Genomic DNA, 18,429 nt, shown 5'->3' with positions numbered 1-18,429 from the left:
GTCCAAAAATTAACCTCTGAATAATGAAGGAGCGTATCCTAAATCAAGATATTATTCCTTCTTTTTTCTTTTTTCCTTTCTATTTTTATTCAAGGAAATGGAATTTAAAGTGTTATTATTAGTAAAGATTGTTTAATGGTAACACGAAAGAAAATAAGATGTGCAAATGAATTAAAAATAGTGAAATTATTAATTATCAGATAAACCATACGTTAATAATGTGTATATGAAATTTATAATAAAATATATAAAGTATGAATTTTGATAAAAATTTAAAGTTTTTACAACATCCAATCATGTCCTATCACTCCATACTAGTTTCATATGAAAATCATTTTTTCAAGACATAACATGACCTCATGCGTTACGTGCTACAAATCAATGTTAACGAAAAGAATTTTAATATTAATATGAACAAACATAAACAAAGTTTTTTGTAGTACCCATTGTACGTTATCGATAGAGATATCTGGTTGTGTTCCAAAATAGAGTTAACCCAGAGAATTTGATTAGAATTCCAAATATAGAAACTGGAATCGGTGAATATTGGATTTCACCCGATGGGAATAATTTACGTCCTTACGGTATCTGTATTAAGAAACTCGAGTAATTATTTTAAATTAACCTTTTTTTTATATATATATAAAATCTTTAATATATTTAAATAAATTTATTTATCACACTGGTTTATTATTTTTTTGTACTAAACATTTGCAGTGAAGATTCTCAGAACGCGGTTAATTGATAAAGTTGGATTAAAAATAATAAATTTAACTTATCAACATACAATTTCTTTGAATTATCCCCTCATCTGTAACGCAGGCAAAATTTGCTTGCGAACTTTTTGAATTTAAATTACTATATATTAAGCATATTAAAATATGGCAAAATTGGCATATCATTGCACAACCCTTCATCTATAATGCATCCAATTTTGAAAATTTAAATTTTATGTGATAAGCAAAAATTAGCAATAAATTATTATCGCAAATATCTCGCAGGCAAATTTGCATGCGAAATTTTTAAATTGGTTTATGAAACTCTTTACTTAAATTTTTATGTAAAAGTCATTGAAATATTTATTTACGAGCATGCAGGGAATTATGATTTTGTGTTATGTATTATAAAATTGCAGGCAAATTTGCCTGGGAATCTTATGATCTTTGGCAATTTTTCGTAACACCCAAAATTCCATTAGTAATGTAACGGACTATACTAGTACTATACTTTTGATGAAAGTAAATTATTTTAAATTTTTTTTTTCTGGAAAACTAAGCCCTAGATGGCCGCCTTAGCCATTTTTATTTTTTATTTTTTATTTTTTTATCATTACTTTATTATTTCATTTATCTTTTTTTTTTATGTCACTTGTAAAGTAGATGTTATAATATCACTAATTGAGAAAATGTTGATACAAGTTTGGAGAAATTTCTTGGAATAGATTAATAAAGTCGGAATACAAATTATATTGTATTCTTTTTTATTGATTAAATCATATAACAAAATTATAAATCATAACCTGTTCACAAAACACAAATAACAAGTCAGGTAATTTATATAATAGATATAGATAATTGATTTGATTTCAAATATTTTTATACAGAAAATTAAACTATTTGTTTTTCTACTTAATAAGAAAAATACCTTCTGTTATCTAAACTACAGGATATATTACTAGAACAAACACAATTACTTCTGTGAATTCTTCCAATAGTAATCAATCATCTGATTTATTATTCCCAGAAACATTTATCATAAACTATAGTCAAATTAAAAGATTCTTTAATAGCAAGACCACCAGCTTTTAAATGCATATGTATATCGTTACAATATATCCCATTTACCCAGCCATCCCACCAAAAAAATGGTCCATTATGAAGTGTACCACCCTCTGTATGTACAGAGAGTTTATATCCTATTGACCAATTTGCTGGAGATGTCTTTGATGAAGGGCCTCCAACTGGTATGTCGCATTCATCCGATATCTCATTTTGATGATAATCGTACCAATGAATGCATATTTTATTTATAGCCTCAATATATCCTCGAGTATTAAACGCTACTCTATGTTGGGGATATGAATAGGAAATATTGATAACAGATAATAAAATTATCAATAATCCTAAATTTTGTACGAACATCATAATTAATAAATATTACTTTTTTATAAGTAAATTAATATTTTACCATACGACTCTAACTCTCAACTTATAATAAAATTTTGGCCTATATATACAGAAATTCATTATTAAGTCATGTGACATAAATTATCATAATAAAAAGTCTTGGCATTAATTGTAACGTTTTACCCCTTGTAATAGTCTTAGATTCACTACTCTTTTAGAAATAAAATAAATAAATTAATAACGCCCTATAAAAAATTTTATCCGTTATTTCTGTAAAAACTCCGTGAAAATGAGCCTTTCACGGATCCATTCACAGAAAATGCAAATAATTCGATAAATTCCGTGATATAAGGTTATTAATTCCGGAAATATGAGCCTTTTACGGAAAAAAGATGGAATAAATAAAACGGATTGACTTTTTTTACAGGGACGTTTTACCCTTTTTTCTTTTTAAAAATGGTTTTTTTTTTCAACAATAATTCAAAGGAACGTGAAGAACTCGTGAAGTTCTATAAGGAAAAAGGAACTGTAAACAAATATAAAGGAGGACTCCGCCAGACGTGTGCGATACTTTTTACTCACCACATGTCTAGATCTGATAAAAGATTGGTAATAATATTTAGTTGATTTTACTTCTGAGCCTATGATTGGCTCTTTCTCTGAAAAAACTTATTTTTGAGAGAGGGCATGTTTCTGATCACTGTGATCCCTGTTAGGAAATATAAATGATATACTGCAAATCAGTACTATGGTATCTTGATTTAAATTAACTTTTCTCCCTCTATTTTTGAAATTTCAAAGGTAATTTAAACACATACAGTATGTTTAAAGCACTCCTTCTCTTTTTTAAAATTGAATATACATACTGTATGTGTTTAAATTACCTTAAAATAGAGGGAGAAAAGTTAATTTAAATCAAGATACCATAGTACTGATTTGCAGTATATCATTTATATTTGATCACAGTGATCAGAAACGGTATCGGGACATTTCGCCGAAAGCCATTTCGCCGAAAAATAATCTCTGGCCTGAGTTATTTATAATTCTGCATAATGTTGGCCCTATTTTTCGGCGAAACGTCCTTTCGACGAAATGGCTTTCGGCGAAATGTACCGTAACCGTTTAAAGCACCCCTCTCTTTTCTAAAATTGAGTGGTACTGAATATTTCCGACTTTACCGAAAATTTCTGAAATTTTCAATATGTTTAAATGTCATGTTTGTTTTGTTTAAATTATTCACTCCCCTCCCCCTCAAATTTTTGAGCCATAAAGGACGTTATACTAATTATTAGTTTGGAATGGAAGTGGGAATGTGATGTTACTACGTTAAATACGGTATCAATGTTTTTTTTTTTTCTGTTCTGTTTAGATCATCCGAATCATCTGTGAAACTCTAACGGATGACTCGAATGAATTTTGAATTGGATAAATCCAAGAAACAACATGAAAAAGATTATAAATATGGATTTTTGTTATTTTTAATTATAATTCCATTCCAGTAATCCCTTATGGAATAACATATATATGTTATCAAAAAACTTAGAATTAACTGAAATTTATGGATTTGAATAATTCTATAATTTGAATAGACCTTTCCATACATTGGATGTGACAATACATTTCATATTTTAAATAGATTTACTACGACAAACCCGACGCTCACCCGAAACTTCAGAATCCCGTCATTATCTCGACACTTACTATACTGATACGCTATTTTTTTTTTATTACTTTTTTTATAGACGTAATAATATTATTGTAATATTTTGTAATAAATATGTAATAATTTTTAAAATATTACAAAATTATAATTTCTATTATAAAAATTAATTTTTTTTTTTAATATTTAATAATTTTAGCAAAAATAAATGTTTTTATTTTTATTATTATTATTATTTATTAATATTTAATAATATATCGCATAAATTAAGAATCACTTCGCAAATATTAATGATTTATTGTAAAAATGCAAATCATAAATTTTTGTAAATTTTATAAATTTTAAAAAAAGATGTTTCTTTTAAATTCAATAAACATTTAAATTATTACGTCATAAAGATATAATAATTTTTTTATTTTTTACTGTAATATACTGATTAAAGATTTTAATAAATCATTTTTTAGAATTTCTATATTATGTCATTATATTTCAATTGCTAGGAGGATAGTTTCGGGATAATGAATGTCGGGAATAATGGGTTACGTGATTCTGAAGAAGACCCCGCGTAATATATATAGGTCATAGGAACGTTTGCTTAGCCATCCCAGTAAAAAGTCCTGTACTGAATTCATATTAGGTTTGTATTGAATTTATACATGAGCCCGTTTGGTACGAAAAATTGGACCATAAATGGGATAAAATTAAAATAAATATGGCCAAATTTTATACGGAATGGGCTCATTTCATAATTGGCCTATATTTGGTACAATAACTTTTTACTGGGAATGTGTGAATTTAGGTATAGTTAGAAGAAGGAGAAGAAGGATTTGCTTAGAATCAATAAAAATTTTCATTATACTTATATATTTAGGATAATTTTGGCCGATCTCTATGGTAACATCTTAAAGCTATTAGGGGATGAAAAAAGATATTATGATATTTGGTCGGGATGATATTATTGAAAAAATGAGGAGGTTTTAAATATATGCATAATAGTAGTTATAAGAAATTAAAAAAAAAACTTCTTAAATTTAAAATAATACGATAACGATAAATAAATAAATATATTAGAAGTGATCAGCAAATTACAGTATTACTAAAACAAATCTAGATTTTCTGTACACACTATATAGTTAATGATCAACGGATAAAATACTAATATAATAATATCGGTCATATGATTAGTTTGCTTATTTTTTGGCAAAATTTGAGGTCATACAGTATGTTGAGTTTGCTTATTTATCTTAGTAAAAACTCTTGCGTAGCGCTATTATAAAATTTTCAAAATTTCCTATGACCTATATATATTACGCGGGTCCTTTCTGAAGTATTGTTGGGACTCCCATTTAAATAGTGATATCAAAAATAATGAAACGTCATTGAAACCGGTGAAGTCCGTCGCGGTATTTAATTTTATTATGATATTATAACAAAAACAGATTAACTAAGTGACTACAGTTTAAATTTATGGGTTTTGTTTAATAAATTTTATAAATTTTAATAGCGAAAAAAACAAAAATATTATCAGTGATACAAAAAAAATCGAGATTGTCAGTGTTACAAGTAAAAAAGGGGGTCCTATCCTAAATCCCGAAATTCATAATCCCGACACCATATAATCCCAAAAAAGGGATATCGAAAAAGGAAAAGCAGGGGTAATTAGTGAGGTGATGTTAGCAGGGACTCGGTCATATTACGACATGACAAATTACCGACACCAAATTACCGAGGTTATTTAGATAAGTATTGGAGCGTAGCGAAAGACTTTCTTAATGATTAGTGATCCAGAACTGGGTCTGGGTCAAATTATTGACAGTCGAATTACTGATACTGACAGTCAAATAATCGACATTCAAATTACCGACATCAAATAATATTATTACTGTAAAAATTTTTTTCTTTTACAGTAATCCTCCCATACCCTAATCTAACCCTATATAATATCCCTAATTAACCCAAAATCTCTCAAATTATTTAAAATTTTTTCTTTTTCGGAGTATTACCCAACCCTCTTCTACTTTTCCTTGTTAACGCTATTCAGTAGCTAATGTATCTTTATCTTTTAAGTAAGCATACTAGAAAGTTCTTTGCCCTTTAATATTTCGCGTAGAATCACTTATGGTGCATATATTTTTATAAAACCTCCGTTTCTGATAATTTCTTATCTTTGTTGTTGAATATTTTATATGCCGTATCGGAAATGATATGTTATACCATCTATATTCAGACTTTTTAACCAAACCTTATTCAACTGATCGTTACTTAAATATATCACCGCTTTGACTGATTTGCATTTGAATTGTTTTTTCGCCAATATATCTGACTAAACCTAAGCTTTTCAAAACGGTAATAATTTTTTCATCCTTCTGCGGCGCTAACATAGTTGACGTACTAGCTACGTAAGTGCCTTTTTTTTCCGATTTTTATTTATAACCTGATTTTTTTTCATAATTATTTTTTACTAATTTTTTCTTCATTCTTTAACCTTTTAGGTTGGATTAAGGCCAGTACTGTGATATTTAGTGATGGGACTTAAAAATTATTTCGAATCTTTTTTAATTAATAAGTACTTATTAAATTTATAATTGAATTATTAATTCTAAAAATCCTGATTGGTCAATTTTAAGAAGATCGCATGACCTCTTTTTTTTAACGCACAAGCAAATCTCCATGCAAATTGGTAAATAGAGAACCGAAGTTGATCATCATCTTTCTTACATAATATTGACCTTGAACATTGAATAAAGTTTTATCTATTTGAAGTTAGTTACAGTATATTTAGTTTTAGAAATATGAATTTTTTCAAAGCTGTCTAATATAATTTACTAAAACTTTACAATTTCAAAAAGAACAATAACTTAAATATTTATGAATACTTTACTATTTATTTATTTACAAATTATAAAGTACAATTTTACGATTTGTTTATAAATTTGATACGATTTCGATAGTACATTTTTACGATTTTGTTGAAATTTTGGTAACTAATTTTGCACGATTCACCTTAATATTCAGTAACTTCTTACAGGTGACTTTTGAAACTAAATTGTGACCAAATCTTTATTAAAAGTTTTACGATAAATTTTTGACATGGTCACTATATGGTTTCGATTTTAAAAGTTTCTGCAAAGTAAATCACCCAAATTAATACTAGCATAGACTTAATCATCGTATAGATTATTTCTTTTTTTTGAATCACGTGGGCAGTTTAGATATCATGATCATGCGCAGTAAGACGTCATCAGTATATTTCTCCGCAGTAATTATGTTTAATGTTATTTTTTCTGAATTCACTCTTCCAAAGTCAAGAGTATCATAGCGATGGCTTAATGCGCAGTAACTGCGTTACAAATACATAGTGACCACATTATATAATCGTAAAGAAATTACATATATGCAGTTACTGTGCATTAAGCCATCGCTACAATCTTGATAATCAATGCTTTATGTATTAGGGAGTTTCAACTAACATTTTTGATTGTAGGCTTGAGCAAAAGATTCGCAAATATCATTTCTGTAATCCAAGAATAGTTTTTGGATATCTTTGATAGGATTAAGGGTGCAAATGATTATTCTTTAAATCAGATAGAGTAATTGGAAAAAATACAATAAAGGTTTTTACCATGGGGAAAATATAAAAAGCGAAAACTTAGAAAAAATAGGTACTTAGATAGATAACTCTAGCAGTCACTGGAAATGTCACAAAAAAAGAAGGCAAATTTTTTTTATTAAGGTTGGTAAAAAAAATTTTGTGATACAATATATACAATATTATATAACTTAATTGTCGATCTGACGAATATAAATATAACTAGATATGAGTAATCATTTAACACAATTAGATATTTTGTATATATGTGAAATTCATTTATGACTATTTGTATGTTAAACGAAGTTGCCGTTCCGAAATCATATAATAACACATTTGATGTAACTTCTATGGCATGCTCAAAGATATTTTTAGGAAATTTACCAGAGTTAATAAATGGAATTATTCAATATTTCCATCATGATTATAAAACACTACATTCGTGTATATTAATTAATAGATTATGGTGTCATTTAGCAATTCCATTATTATGGGAAAATCCATTTTCAATTGAATGTCCTAAAAATTATCACTTTATTGAAATTTATTTACATAATTTGAATGATGGTGATAAAACAAAATTAAATAAATATGGAATTAATAATGATTTAATTCCTTCAAATACATTATTCAATTATTCTAGTTTTATTCAACATTTGAATACACGTAAAATTATTAATTCTATTAAAAATTGGGAAAATGCTGTTAGTAGAACTTCAACAACTAAAGTACAAAACCTTAAATTTATTAATAGGTCACTGTATCAAATATTCATTGAAAATGTAGTAAATTTGCATAGTTTGGAAGTTGTATGATTATCTACAAATCAAGAACGTGAATATTTCTATGATACTTTTAATTTAATTTTACAAAATCCAAATTTCTTTCGCAATATCAAAAATTTGAAACTAGAGGATTCTTTTATAACAGCTGAAACTTTAACAAAATTTTCAACATTACTCAACTCTCATTGCAATTCAATTTCATCACTTTATTTTAAATTCCTATTATGTTACAATAATAGCAATGACCATCAAACGATCGAGAAAGTTTATCACAAATTATTAATTATCAAGAAAACCTTAGAAAGATTTTATTTGGCTTTAGTAGTATTCCTTTATATCGCACATTATTATTATTAAAAAATTCCAATTGTTCAAATACATTAAACACAATTATATTTTATTACACTGATTTTAAAAATATCATAATTGGTTTAAATGAAGTATTCAATCAATTGAATGTTTTAGAATCAATTCATATTGTTTTTTGCCAATCTCTAGATACTAAATTTATTCCACAAATTATTAATATTATTAAACCATTTAAATTAAAATCTTTAATTTTGAATGAAATATTACAAATTGAATCATTATTACTACTAATACAAAAATTTGGTAATAATATGGAAAATTTTGGATTTGAAGAAATAAATGAATCACCACAATTACTTCAATTACTTGAATCAGTTATAATATATTGTTGTAAAATTAAAATTTTATATTTACTTGATGGGCTAAATAATCAGAATATTAATTTAGTATTCAATTTAATTGAAAATGTTAAACAGAATCTTAATTACCTTTTCATTGATACTTATCATGATAATCATTTGAGTTTAATTATATTACAAAATTTAGGACAAATTCTTCGAACATTTGAAATTGATTCTTGTAATTAACAGAAGTGATTTAGAAGCATTTTTAAGATTCACAAAATACTTTTATTAAAAAATTGATATTTAAAAATAGAAATGGAGGTGAATATATTTTAAAAAAGAAAATAATTAAATATTTGGCTATTATAGAAACTTGTCCTAATTACAGTGATGTAACTTGCAATGATTTATTTTTTCTAGAAGATAAAGTACATCAAGTTAAATTATATGATATTCAAGTTTTAAATTATTATAGTTTATATATTGATATGGGGGATATTATTTATGATAACAAATATTTTTAAAACATCATCCGGAAATTATCTTAGTTGTAAGAATTCGTAGTCCTGCGATGGGGTGCAATCCTATGTGAATAAAGTATTAATGCTTTTAATTGTAGTACTTATATTTGAGATGAACTAAAGATTAAAACTTTTAAGGATTTAAAAATTATAAGTTCACTTCTTTCATGATATTTTAATTCATTCAGTAGTAAAGATGTAATTTTACTTATGCTTTTACTAGTATATACCAAAGCATTAGATACTGACTTTTTATCATTTATTGAAATTCTGGTTTAATGCAAGAAAATTTAGTGCGCACAGTATTTGTGACCTAAATTTTGCAGATACATATATAATAATTATTGAAGAGAACTTTTTGAAATTAGCTGATAGTATAAAAAAACAATATTATTTTGTTTATTTTGGACGAAAAAATTTTAATGAAAAAATGATATAATAAATCATAATTATTATTTTGAAAATTAAATTTTTTTGTTGATAATTATATTATGATAATATTATTTTAATCTAAATATTAACACAAAAATCATCTGAAAAAGTTAAGGTTAAAAAGGTATATGGGTCAGTGGCCCTTGAACTTTTTTATTACTTTTTCTATTTAATAGCCGTGTACGCATGACTTTCCAAAAGAGTGGCATTAAAAATCATAAAAATGTATGTGACCAATCAAAGACAGGTAAAATATTTTGTTAACTTTTAACAGGGATAGCCGAGAAATGCACAACCACTAATTTGGCGTATCATGCAAAAATAATTGCATTGTACAATTGCATTAAAAAAAAATTCTGAGTCCTACACATAAGAAAAATTTCTGGTCCCTATGCCTCAATATTCAATTATTTTTATATTTTCAAGTATTTATTTTCTTATTAATCAATAAAATTAAAGTTCGTACGAGTTCAATACTTTGGTACGGTGATGATCACTAGCGGTGATATTTAGCAATTTTCTTAAACATGGCCACAATTGCTCTGTAACCTGACTATAATTATGAAAAGGCCATAGGCAACTTCTAAAATGAGCTTATAAAAAAAAATTGGCTAACTTTAAATTAATTTTAAGTATCAAGCTGTTGATAATGACTTTTGATTATTGATTGTCCTCCCATAATCCATAACAAACAAAAGTCAAAACACATAAAATATAGTATTTCAAGAAACTATTGACAACGTAACTCTATCGTCATTGTCAAGATGTATGAACTATAAAATGCTTTTAATTGTAAGTAGTACTTTGTTTACATGTACTATTATCTTACTGCATTTGTAATAAATGCCGTATATAATATAGGTTTAATAATTGAATTAAAAAATTAGTATTTCATGATAAATTTAAGAACCTAAATTGAAGAATTCAAGTTGTAAAAAATATTCCGGAATGAAATATTAAAAGTTTGAATAAATAACAATTTTGATTTAATTTAATCACAGGTTTATTCTTTTTTTGAGTTCTGTTTTTTTTTTAAAAGAAAAAAATCTCTTGCTATTATAATTCATGTTTATCTTTTCACATTATATTTAATTCTCTATTTTGAATAAATAATTACTATATACATCAATTTTATAATTTTAAGCTTTTAAAATTTTTCAGAATTTTTTTACCACATAATTTCACCCATTTTACACGATGATTTCGTATATAATTTAATCATTGATTTATTGATCATATAATAGTAAATGTCATACATAAACTCGAATCACCCAAAAAAAAATTTTTTTCTTTAAAAGAAATATCTATCTCATTATGTATTCAAAATGTTTTTACAAGATATATATACACTTAATTTTCTCATATAAAAAATTTCAAGCATAATTTCCTTATTCTTATTCTTAACAATATCATATCTTATAATATTAACAGGAATTTGTATCATTCTATTAATATTTGAATTGCAATGAAGACTTTTTTACGATTTAGTTCATGAGTCTGCTCATGTATATATATATGTCTAAGGTTTTCCAAATATACTTATTCGTCGATATTCTTCGTGAGTCTAGACGAAATCTGGTATATATGCCTGAGTAAGTGTGGGATGAGCGTTCTTTGATATCAGTCTAGTAATTTAATAACTTATTTTATCTGAGCGATCATAGGATAACCTCTTCTTTTTTATATTATTAGGTTATTATTGATTAAATTTCAAGACCCGGTTCAATCTATAAATTCAGCAAAATTCTAAATAATTAAAAAAAATATTTTAAATTTTGTATTTATTTTTATATATATTATATGAAAAATTTTAAAATTTTACTAAATTAATAAATTATTTATTTGTTATTTTTTTTTTTAACTTAAAAATAATAATTTAATTTAAAGTACTATTATAATTTGTAATTAAATGATTAAAAATTTTTTGATCTCAAAAATAAATGAATAATCTGCTGCTGAAACAATTCATATATCCAAAATAAAAATTATTAATTTTTAGTTTAATGTTCTCCTTCTCTCTATTTTTGAAAATTTCAAAGGTAAATTATAACAAATTATTCAGTATAGTGGAAAATTTGGTATATAGTGGTAAATATAAGAAAATCAATATATTTGTAAAACGTCATGATCACATCAGAATGCCTTTACTATATTAAATTTTTCCTTTCAAAAATCATCGTAATCTAATAAAAGTTTTGGTTTAAAAAAAATTTCGGTATAAAAAGGGTTATTTTGTATACGAGGGATACAAAAATTACTTCGTCAAATGGCATATTGGTGATATTCGGTATAGCGAGGATTTTTTCATATTAAAATTGGTACCACACTGAAAATTTGTTGTATTATGAAATTCATTATATCAAAATTTGATATAAAAAGGACCAACTGTATACTAAAATTTGAGTGGTACTGAAAATTTCCGATTTTACCATAATTATTAATTTGGAGAAACCTTATTTATTTAATATACTGTACGTTTCATAAATAGGACATAATTACGTATGTAAAATGTCAAATTCATTTCTGACCGCAGCTGAATTTTTGATTCCCTAGGTTGGATAGCTGATAAAAAAGTAACAAGTGTACGTAATTAGTTCTAAATCTTAAATAAAATGAATTAAGAAATACCATTAATTCCTATAACCTATATTGATAGTAACGATGTACAACATCAACTTCAATCATGAAAAATTGGATATGTCTTCTTTCTCTTGAGTAAAACAATCAGACCTATTATACATGAGTTTATAACGATCATTGGTGATTATGGGTTTTTACAACTTAGTAATTAACCCAAATGAATTTACGTAATTAACGTAAATATTGTTTTATTAATCGCTTAATTTTTATTCGCGCGTTCATTATCCATTAGCTAGTATTTGCAGACTATGTGATACCACTATAATATTTTGCAGCATATTATACGAGAGAGGACGAATATTTTTTATACATATCTACAATATAAAATTAAGAACCATTAGCTATTAGGTACTTTCTAATATGCCTTTTTAAAATAATATTTGACATATTTATTAATTTAACAAAGCATTGTACTTTGGTATGACATTTATTTGTAATTTGTAACAACTTTCTTTTTGTTTCAAAGATCACGTAACCACTTTTTATAGTGGGGTCTGGGGGACGAAGTCCCCTGCAAAATGCATATTCTAGTTAAAATATAAATTATTTGATTATTTGATTAGCGTTAGAATGTTGTTTTTTTGATATATAAGTTCTAAACCCTTAATACTACTAGAGTTGTCTCATTTATACAATTTATTATATTTATATACTGTATAGTTTTATTGATAAATATTAAGTTTATAAATTATTTTGTTGAAAGGTCTTGCAATTTAAACATTACTCAAACTCTTATTTTACTATATCATAATCTAAAAATTATCAAGAAAAGTTAATTTATTATCCCAAACAATATACTATTATATTTCGCTTAGTTCACATGACAGATAACGTGACAAATATTGCGCTGATAATTACAAACCGCAGGGAAGTAACAATCCTATATACAAAAAAAAAAAACTCTTTCCCACAAATTTCGGAAAAAATTTTTTGACAACGTCGTGCGTTAATTTTTTTTAAATTTTACAAAAACGTTTGTCTCCGTCTAGTCTCGTTAGAGTTTTCCCACCTTACAACACTTTCACACACACTTTATTATTACCTTATTATTTACTTTTCTCGAGTCACTTGTCCATTTTCCTTGCCCTGTTGTCCTGCGTGTTAAAAGTTGGAACAAATTTTTTTTTTTACCGGTCTTTTTATGAAGTACCACTCTTCCTCTGACATAAACTCACAAAGCCTTCTCAAGCTCGGCCTATGGACTCTTCACCCGACTCTACTACCCCTCCGCCTGTTTCACAGGCTATTTTACGTCTTTACAAACCTATTACAAAATTTTTTAACATTTCCATGAGAATTTCCAAGCTCTCGCCCTACCTGTCATGTGACACTCGTGGCAGTGGAACTTTGTACAATACTAGAAAAGGACGATATTACCTTCTTCGGCTGTCTGAAAAAGCCGATCTTCCTCTTACGGAAATTGACAAATACCTGATTTACACCAATGATATTGAATTATCAAAAAATCATCGTCATACATTTCGATCTACATCTAACAAACCAAATTTAAATTACATTTTAGGAATCTATCTCACATTTGTCTTTTCTTTAAATAGACAATTTCACAAGGATGCTGTGAACAAATACTTTAACCGTTTACGCCATTTATTAAAAGAAAAACTTCTAGCACTACGATATCGATTAGAATCGACTGATAATAGCGATAGAAAAACTAAAACATTTATCCGGTTCAGCTGCGGCCCCCACGTGATCTACCTGGGTTTTTATTTCCCTTGCGGCACGCTACATTTTGCACCTGGTAAGAATGTGGGCTCACTATGTATCCACCCCCCTGCCTTCGTACAATCAAATAATCGTTGGCGTTGCGGAGCTCATCTCAAACTGATCCGACAGGTCTCGCACACTACTACTCGTCATCCAGTAGAGCCTAGGTTCTACGCTGAACAGTTTAACCGTACGGTAAACCGACATCACAAGAATAAAAAGAACCACAAAGAAATTCATTCTAATCGCCTCGGCATTAGCTATGTCGTTCAATTTAAACGATTTCGCTCGGCTGATTTAAATTTACCTAGCATTGACAATAAAACGGTTCAACCATATTACAAACAATACCGCACGTTACGTTTCGATGCGGTTCGTTCACCTCAACAGCAGGCACGATGGAATAGATTTATTACGTCTACACTCAGACGTAACCACTCCAACCAGACTATCCTACCTCACTTACTTCCTAACTCCCCTGGACAAATGGTTTTTAAAACCATCCATCATCTCCCGGACCGTTACATAGGACGTACACCTACACAACTTTCTGACGCTTTCAAAAATTCGCCTAATGGTCTTAGGCACTATAATCAAATACGCGCATGTCAAAGGATCAAGAATTGGATCCGTCGCACTAAAAAACGCAACCGTCTCAAGAAACAATTACCTCCCCTACCTGCTGGTTTTGTTGGAGACCAGCGTACATATTATTACGTTACGTATAATATTAACCTGTTTGATTATAATATTAGACGACGCTATAATGTCAGTTCGATCCCCCAATACAATTACGGTTATTCCAAAGCGGTTGAGCTATACCGCCAACATCATGCCAAATTCGTCATGATGAATTCTATACAATCACCTCCTAACGTTTCTTACCACATCAAAAAGAAGGATCAACAAATCTTTAATGATTCGAACCTCTATTTCCGGCGTACACCTCCCCCGGACAATGATTCGCACACTACCATGAGCGACATTACTTACTTCTCGGCTAGTGAAGGACCTTCCGTTGTGGAATTCCCGCCTACGCCGTCACATGATTAACTCACTTGATTGAGTACAACAACACCGGACCTTTAAATAATGCACCATTCCACACCTGACAGTATTTACGTGTGGTGTCTTTATGACAAAAGAAAAATACGGATTCCAGTGATATACATGAACTCACCTTTTGTTACGTTTTGTTCCTTTCCCTTGTATTTTTAGTTTTTCCTTTTTTTATTTTCTCGTTCTTTTTTTACTGGTTTTGTTTAGACTCCAGGTTATGCTTGATTGTTCTATAGAATAATGGGCAAGACGACCCCTTCAGGCTCCTCCTGAGAGGTTGGGTAGAACACTAGCTTAGAATTTATTGATCTTTTAGACCATGTTTATTCCTATTTAGCGTTCGACCCCAGTCGAGTCTATATTTTAAAAATAAAAATAAAAAAAAAACAATCCTATATATTATATACTGTATATTCATTGGTTTTTAAAATTTTCTATATACACTGTTGTTAACCCGTCAGGAAACCACATCAATGGCTTAGTTGTTACTATTTTTATGGGTAAATAAGCCCATCAGGAAGCCACATCAATTAGGCTTAGTTGTTACTATTTTTATAATTGTATAAATAAATCTCATTCTCTCATACGCTTTATTATTATATTTTTACTTCCATTAATTACTGTATATAGTTAATGTTGTAACAAAAGCATATTAATACTTGGGGCAATCAAGGGGTAGTATATATTTATAAAAATCAATATAAGATAAACAATAACGTTATGAAAAATTAACTGACAATTATAAATAATCATATGAAAATTAAATAATCATATGAAAATCATAAACTAAAAAAAGCAAGAATAAAACTTTAACTGATGCAAGTATAGTATATATAGAAATGAGATAAAAAAAGAAAATTAACCAATTTGGAATACAATTATAATTATTTAATGTGAAAAATCATTAATTATGAACTAGAAAAAATCAAAAAAAAATTGTAAAATATTTAGCTTGTTTGAAACCTCATTAATTTATTTGAATTTACTATTAATTTTGCAAACAAAATTTTATAAAAGTCTAAAAATAATTGATTACAAAAAGAATTTTTTTTTCCTGTTCCCTTCTCATCCTAGCCCTACTCTCTTTGCTCACTCTTTTTCACATCCTCACTTTCATTCTTAATATCACTTTTAATATCAGTATCTCCCTTTCATCTTCATTACTCTCAACATTTTCATTGATCTTCCTCCTCCTCATTGGTATCTTCCTCATTTTGACCTAAACAACCTCTTCCATTCTCTTGTTAAATATAGATTTGTACCAGTAAATTCCAAAATTTCAAATCGGCAAAATGCAAGAGAGTATTTAGTAGCTGTCAACCCAGTTAGTAGAAAATATCAATTATGAACTTATAAATTGTATGAGTTTCAAACAAATTGGAAGTTTTAAGCTTCCTTATATTCATGCTTATTCATATCTTTATCTGGTGTTCAATTTCTGCAAGAATATTATGAAGAAGTATATTGAATTACAAATGAATCAAAGGATATTTTGTGATAATGAAATTCTAGTCCCAAAAAGTGATACAAGACTTCAAGAAGATTCAATTTCCTAACGATTTATTGGAATATCAACCACCCTTAAACAAAATGTTTGAGGCTTTAGAAATATTAGAAGGCTCGGGTGGGTAAATTTTTTCAAATTTTATCATTTTTTTCCCCACATCTCATATAATTGTCCGGGATCCTATTAAAATAGTAAACTATTCTTCAATAACTCTACTATTTGATTAAGCGTCATGTTGCAAAAACCTCACAATTAAAATTACCAATCTTTTTAAGAACTGTCTCATTTATCTATTAATAAAAGCTTTATCAGATTCTGACAACTGGGTTGGTTTAGAAGTCACGTGGAAAACTAGATTCCTAAATACTATAAAAGAAACCATCCCAGAAGATTACAAAGAAATATATGAAAAGGTTTTGTATTAATAATAAAAAAAAAAGTGATTGGTTAATTGTATCAGATGAGCTATTGTAGTTACTCAAAAATATTAGATGTACACTAAAAACAAAATGCAACAAACTTGGTTTAATTGCTTAAAGTAAACATGATCTTTCACAATTAAATTGCCATTTGGATCATTCTCCTAATTTTTATCATCAACTATCACAAATATATTGCAATATACAATTTTTAGATATGACATATAAACACTACTATATATTTGCAGAATTTTATTTCTGTTCAGAGTTATATTTATTAAACAAATTGAGTTCATCAACAAAAGAAGAATTTGTAACCGAGATTGAAGACCCTTTGAATAATTTTAACAAATTGCAAGTACTATCACTTAATAACAAAAGTAATTATAATAGTTTTGAAGAACTGTATTTTTCAAAATTAAATTTAAATCTGGTAATTTCCAACCAACAAATGAATCATTATTCAAAATTTAGATATTTACAAAAAAATTTTATATTAATAATAGTGATGATTCATTAAATAATTATATTATTTATTCATGTCCAAATATCAAGAAACACAAATATTTATGGATGATGACAACTTGGCTCTAAAAGTTTGGATCAACATACACTAAAAGTCATCCAAAATTTTATTCCAATAGTTTTAATAGCCACTACTTAGAAATGTTCAAAGTATTTATTGAACATCATCTATAAATGCATTAGCTGCATTTCAAATCTTCTATAGTTATCATTCTAATCAGAAGAGTATATGACTAGAACATTATATGCTAATCAGATTAGTTGGGCTAAAGCATATATGCCATTTCAGTTTTATGCTGGAATACAGAGTTCACAAAGTGTAGAAAGTCAAAAAAAAAGTCAAAAAAAAAGCAAAAAGCTGGTACACCAAGCCAAAGATCAATCATGAGAAGGTTCAAATAACAACAAGTTAAGCAAGTTGAATTTTGTGAAAAACTATAAAAATGCTTAGATATATATTAACTTATTAGTCTTATATGTATTATCATTAAGTACAATATCAGAAAATTTTTGTTATAATCCTTATTGGAAGGGTGACATCTGAATCTACCTGATAAATAATGCCATTGCCAAGACTGTTAATACTAGAAAGTATTAGATTATTTTTCTGGACATTAAACCCCTTTAAAGGAAGAAGAACTTGTTATTGAAAGATCAAGACCATCTGGAAAACATGTGGATCAAGAAAGCATGAAACAATATTATATTTCTTTAACTATGTTAAAAAAAATAAAGTGAAAGGGAATTATTTTAAATTATTTTAAATTATTTTTATAAAGCTTTTATGA

At 27.4% G+C, this 18,429-nt stretch overlaps 3 protein-coding genes across 3 annotated transcripts; 2 read left to right on the top strand and 1 right to left on the bottom strand.

Annotated features, from left to right (window-relative positions):
- Window positions 1–1,733: 1,733 nt before the first annotated feature.
- OCT59_007671 (uncharacterized protein) lies at window positions 1,734–2,144 on the bottom strand (the record flags this gene model as incomplete). The annotated part of the gene is made up of 1 exon (XM_025314952.2): window positions 1,734–2,144. One exon carries the CDS (start codon window positions 2,142–2,144, stop codon window positions 1,734–1,736), a length of 411 nt encoding a protein of 136 aa, XP_025184002.1.
- A 5,524-nt stretch (window positions 2,145–7,668) lies between these two features.
- Window positions 7,669–8,190, top strand: OCT59_007670 (uncharacterized protein; the record flags this gene model as incomplete). Its single annotated transcript, XM_025324864.2, has 1 exon — window positions 7,669–8,190. One exon carries the CDS (start codon window positions 7,669–7,671, stop codon window positions 8,188–8,190), a length of 522 nt encoding a protein of 173 aa, XP_025184001.2.
- Window positions 8,191–8,780: 590 nt separating this feature from the next.
- OCT59_007669 (uncharacterized protein) lies at window positions 8,781–9,056 on the top strand (the record flags this gene model as incomplete). Its single annotated transcript, XM_066150290.1, has 1 exon — window positions 8,781–9,056. One exon carries the CDS (start codon window positions 8,781–8,783, stop codon window positions 9,054–9,056), a length of 276 nt encoding a protein of 91 aa, XP_065998846.1.
- Window positions 9,057–18,429: the final 9,373 nt, after the last annotated feature.

The sequence above is a fragment of the Rhizophagus irregularis genome, chromosome 15 (assembly GCF_026210795.1).
Source record: "Rhizophagus irregularis chromosome 15, complete sequence".
NCBI lineage: Eukaryota > Fungi > Glomeromycota > Glomeromycetes > Glomerales > Glomeraceae > Rhizophagus > Rhizophagus irregularis.
Note: the sequence above shows the minus strand (reverse complement) of the source record. Positions and strands in the feature narration are given on the sequence as shown.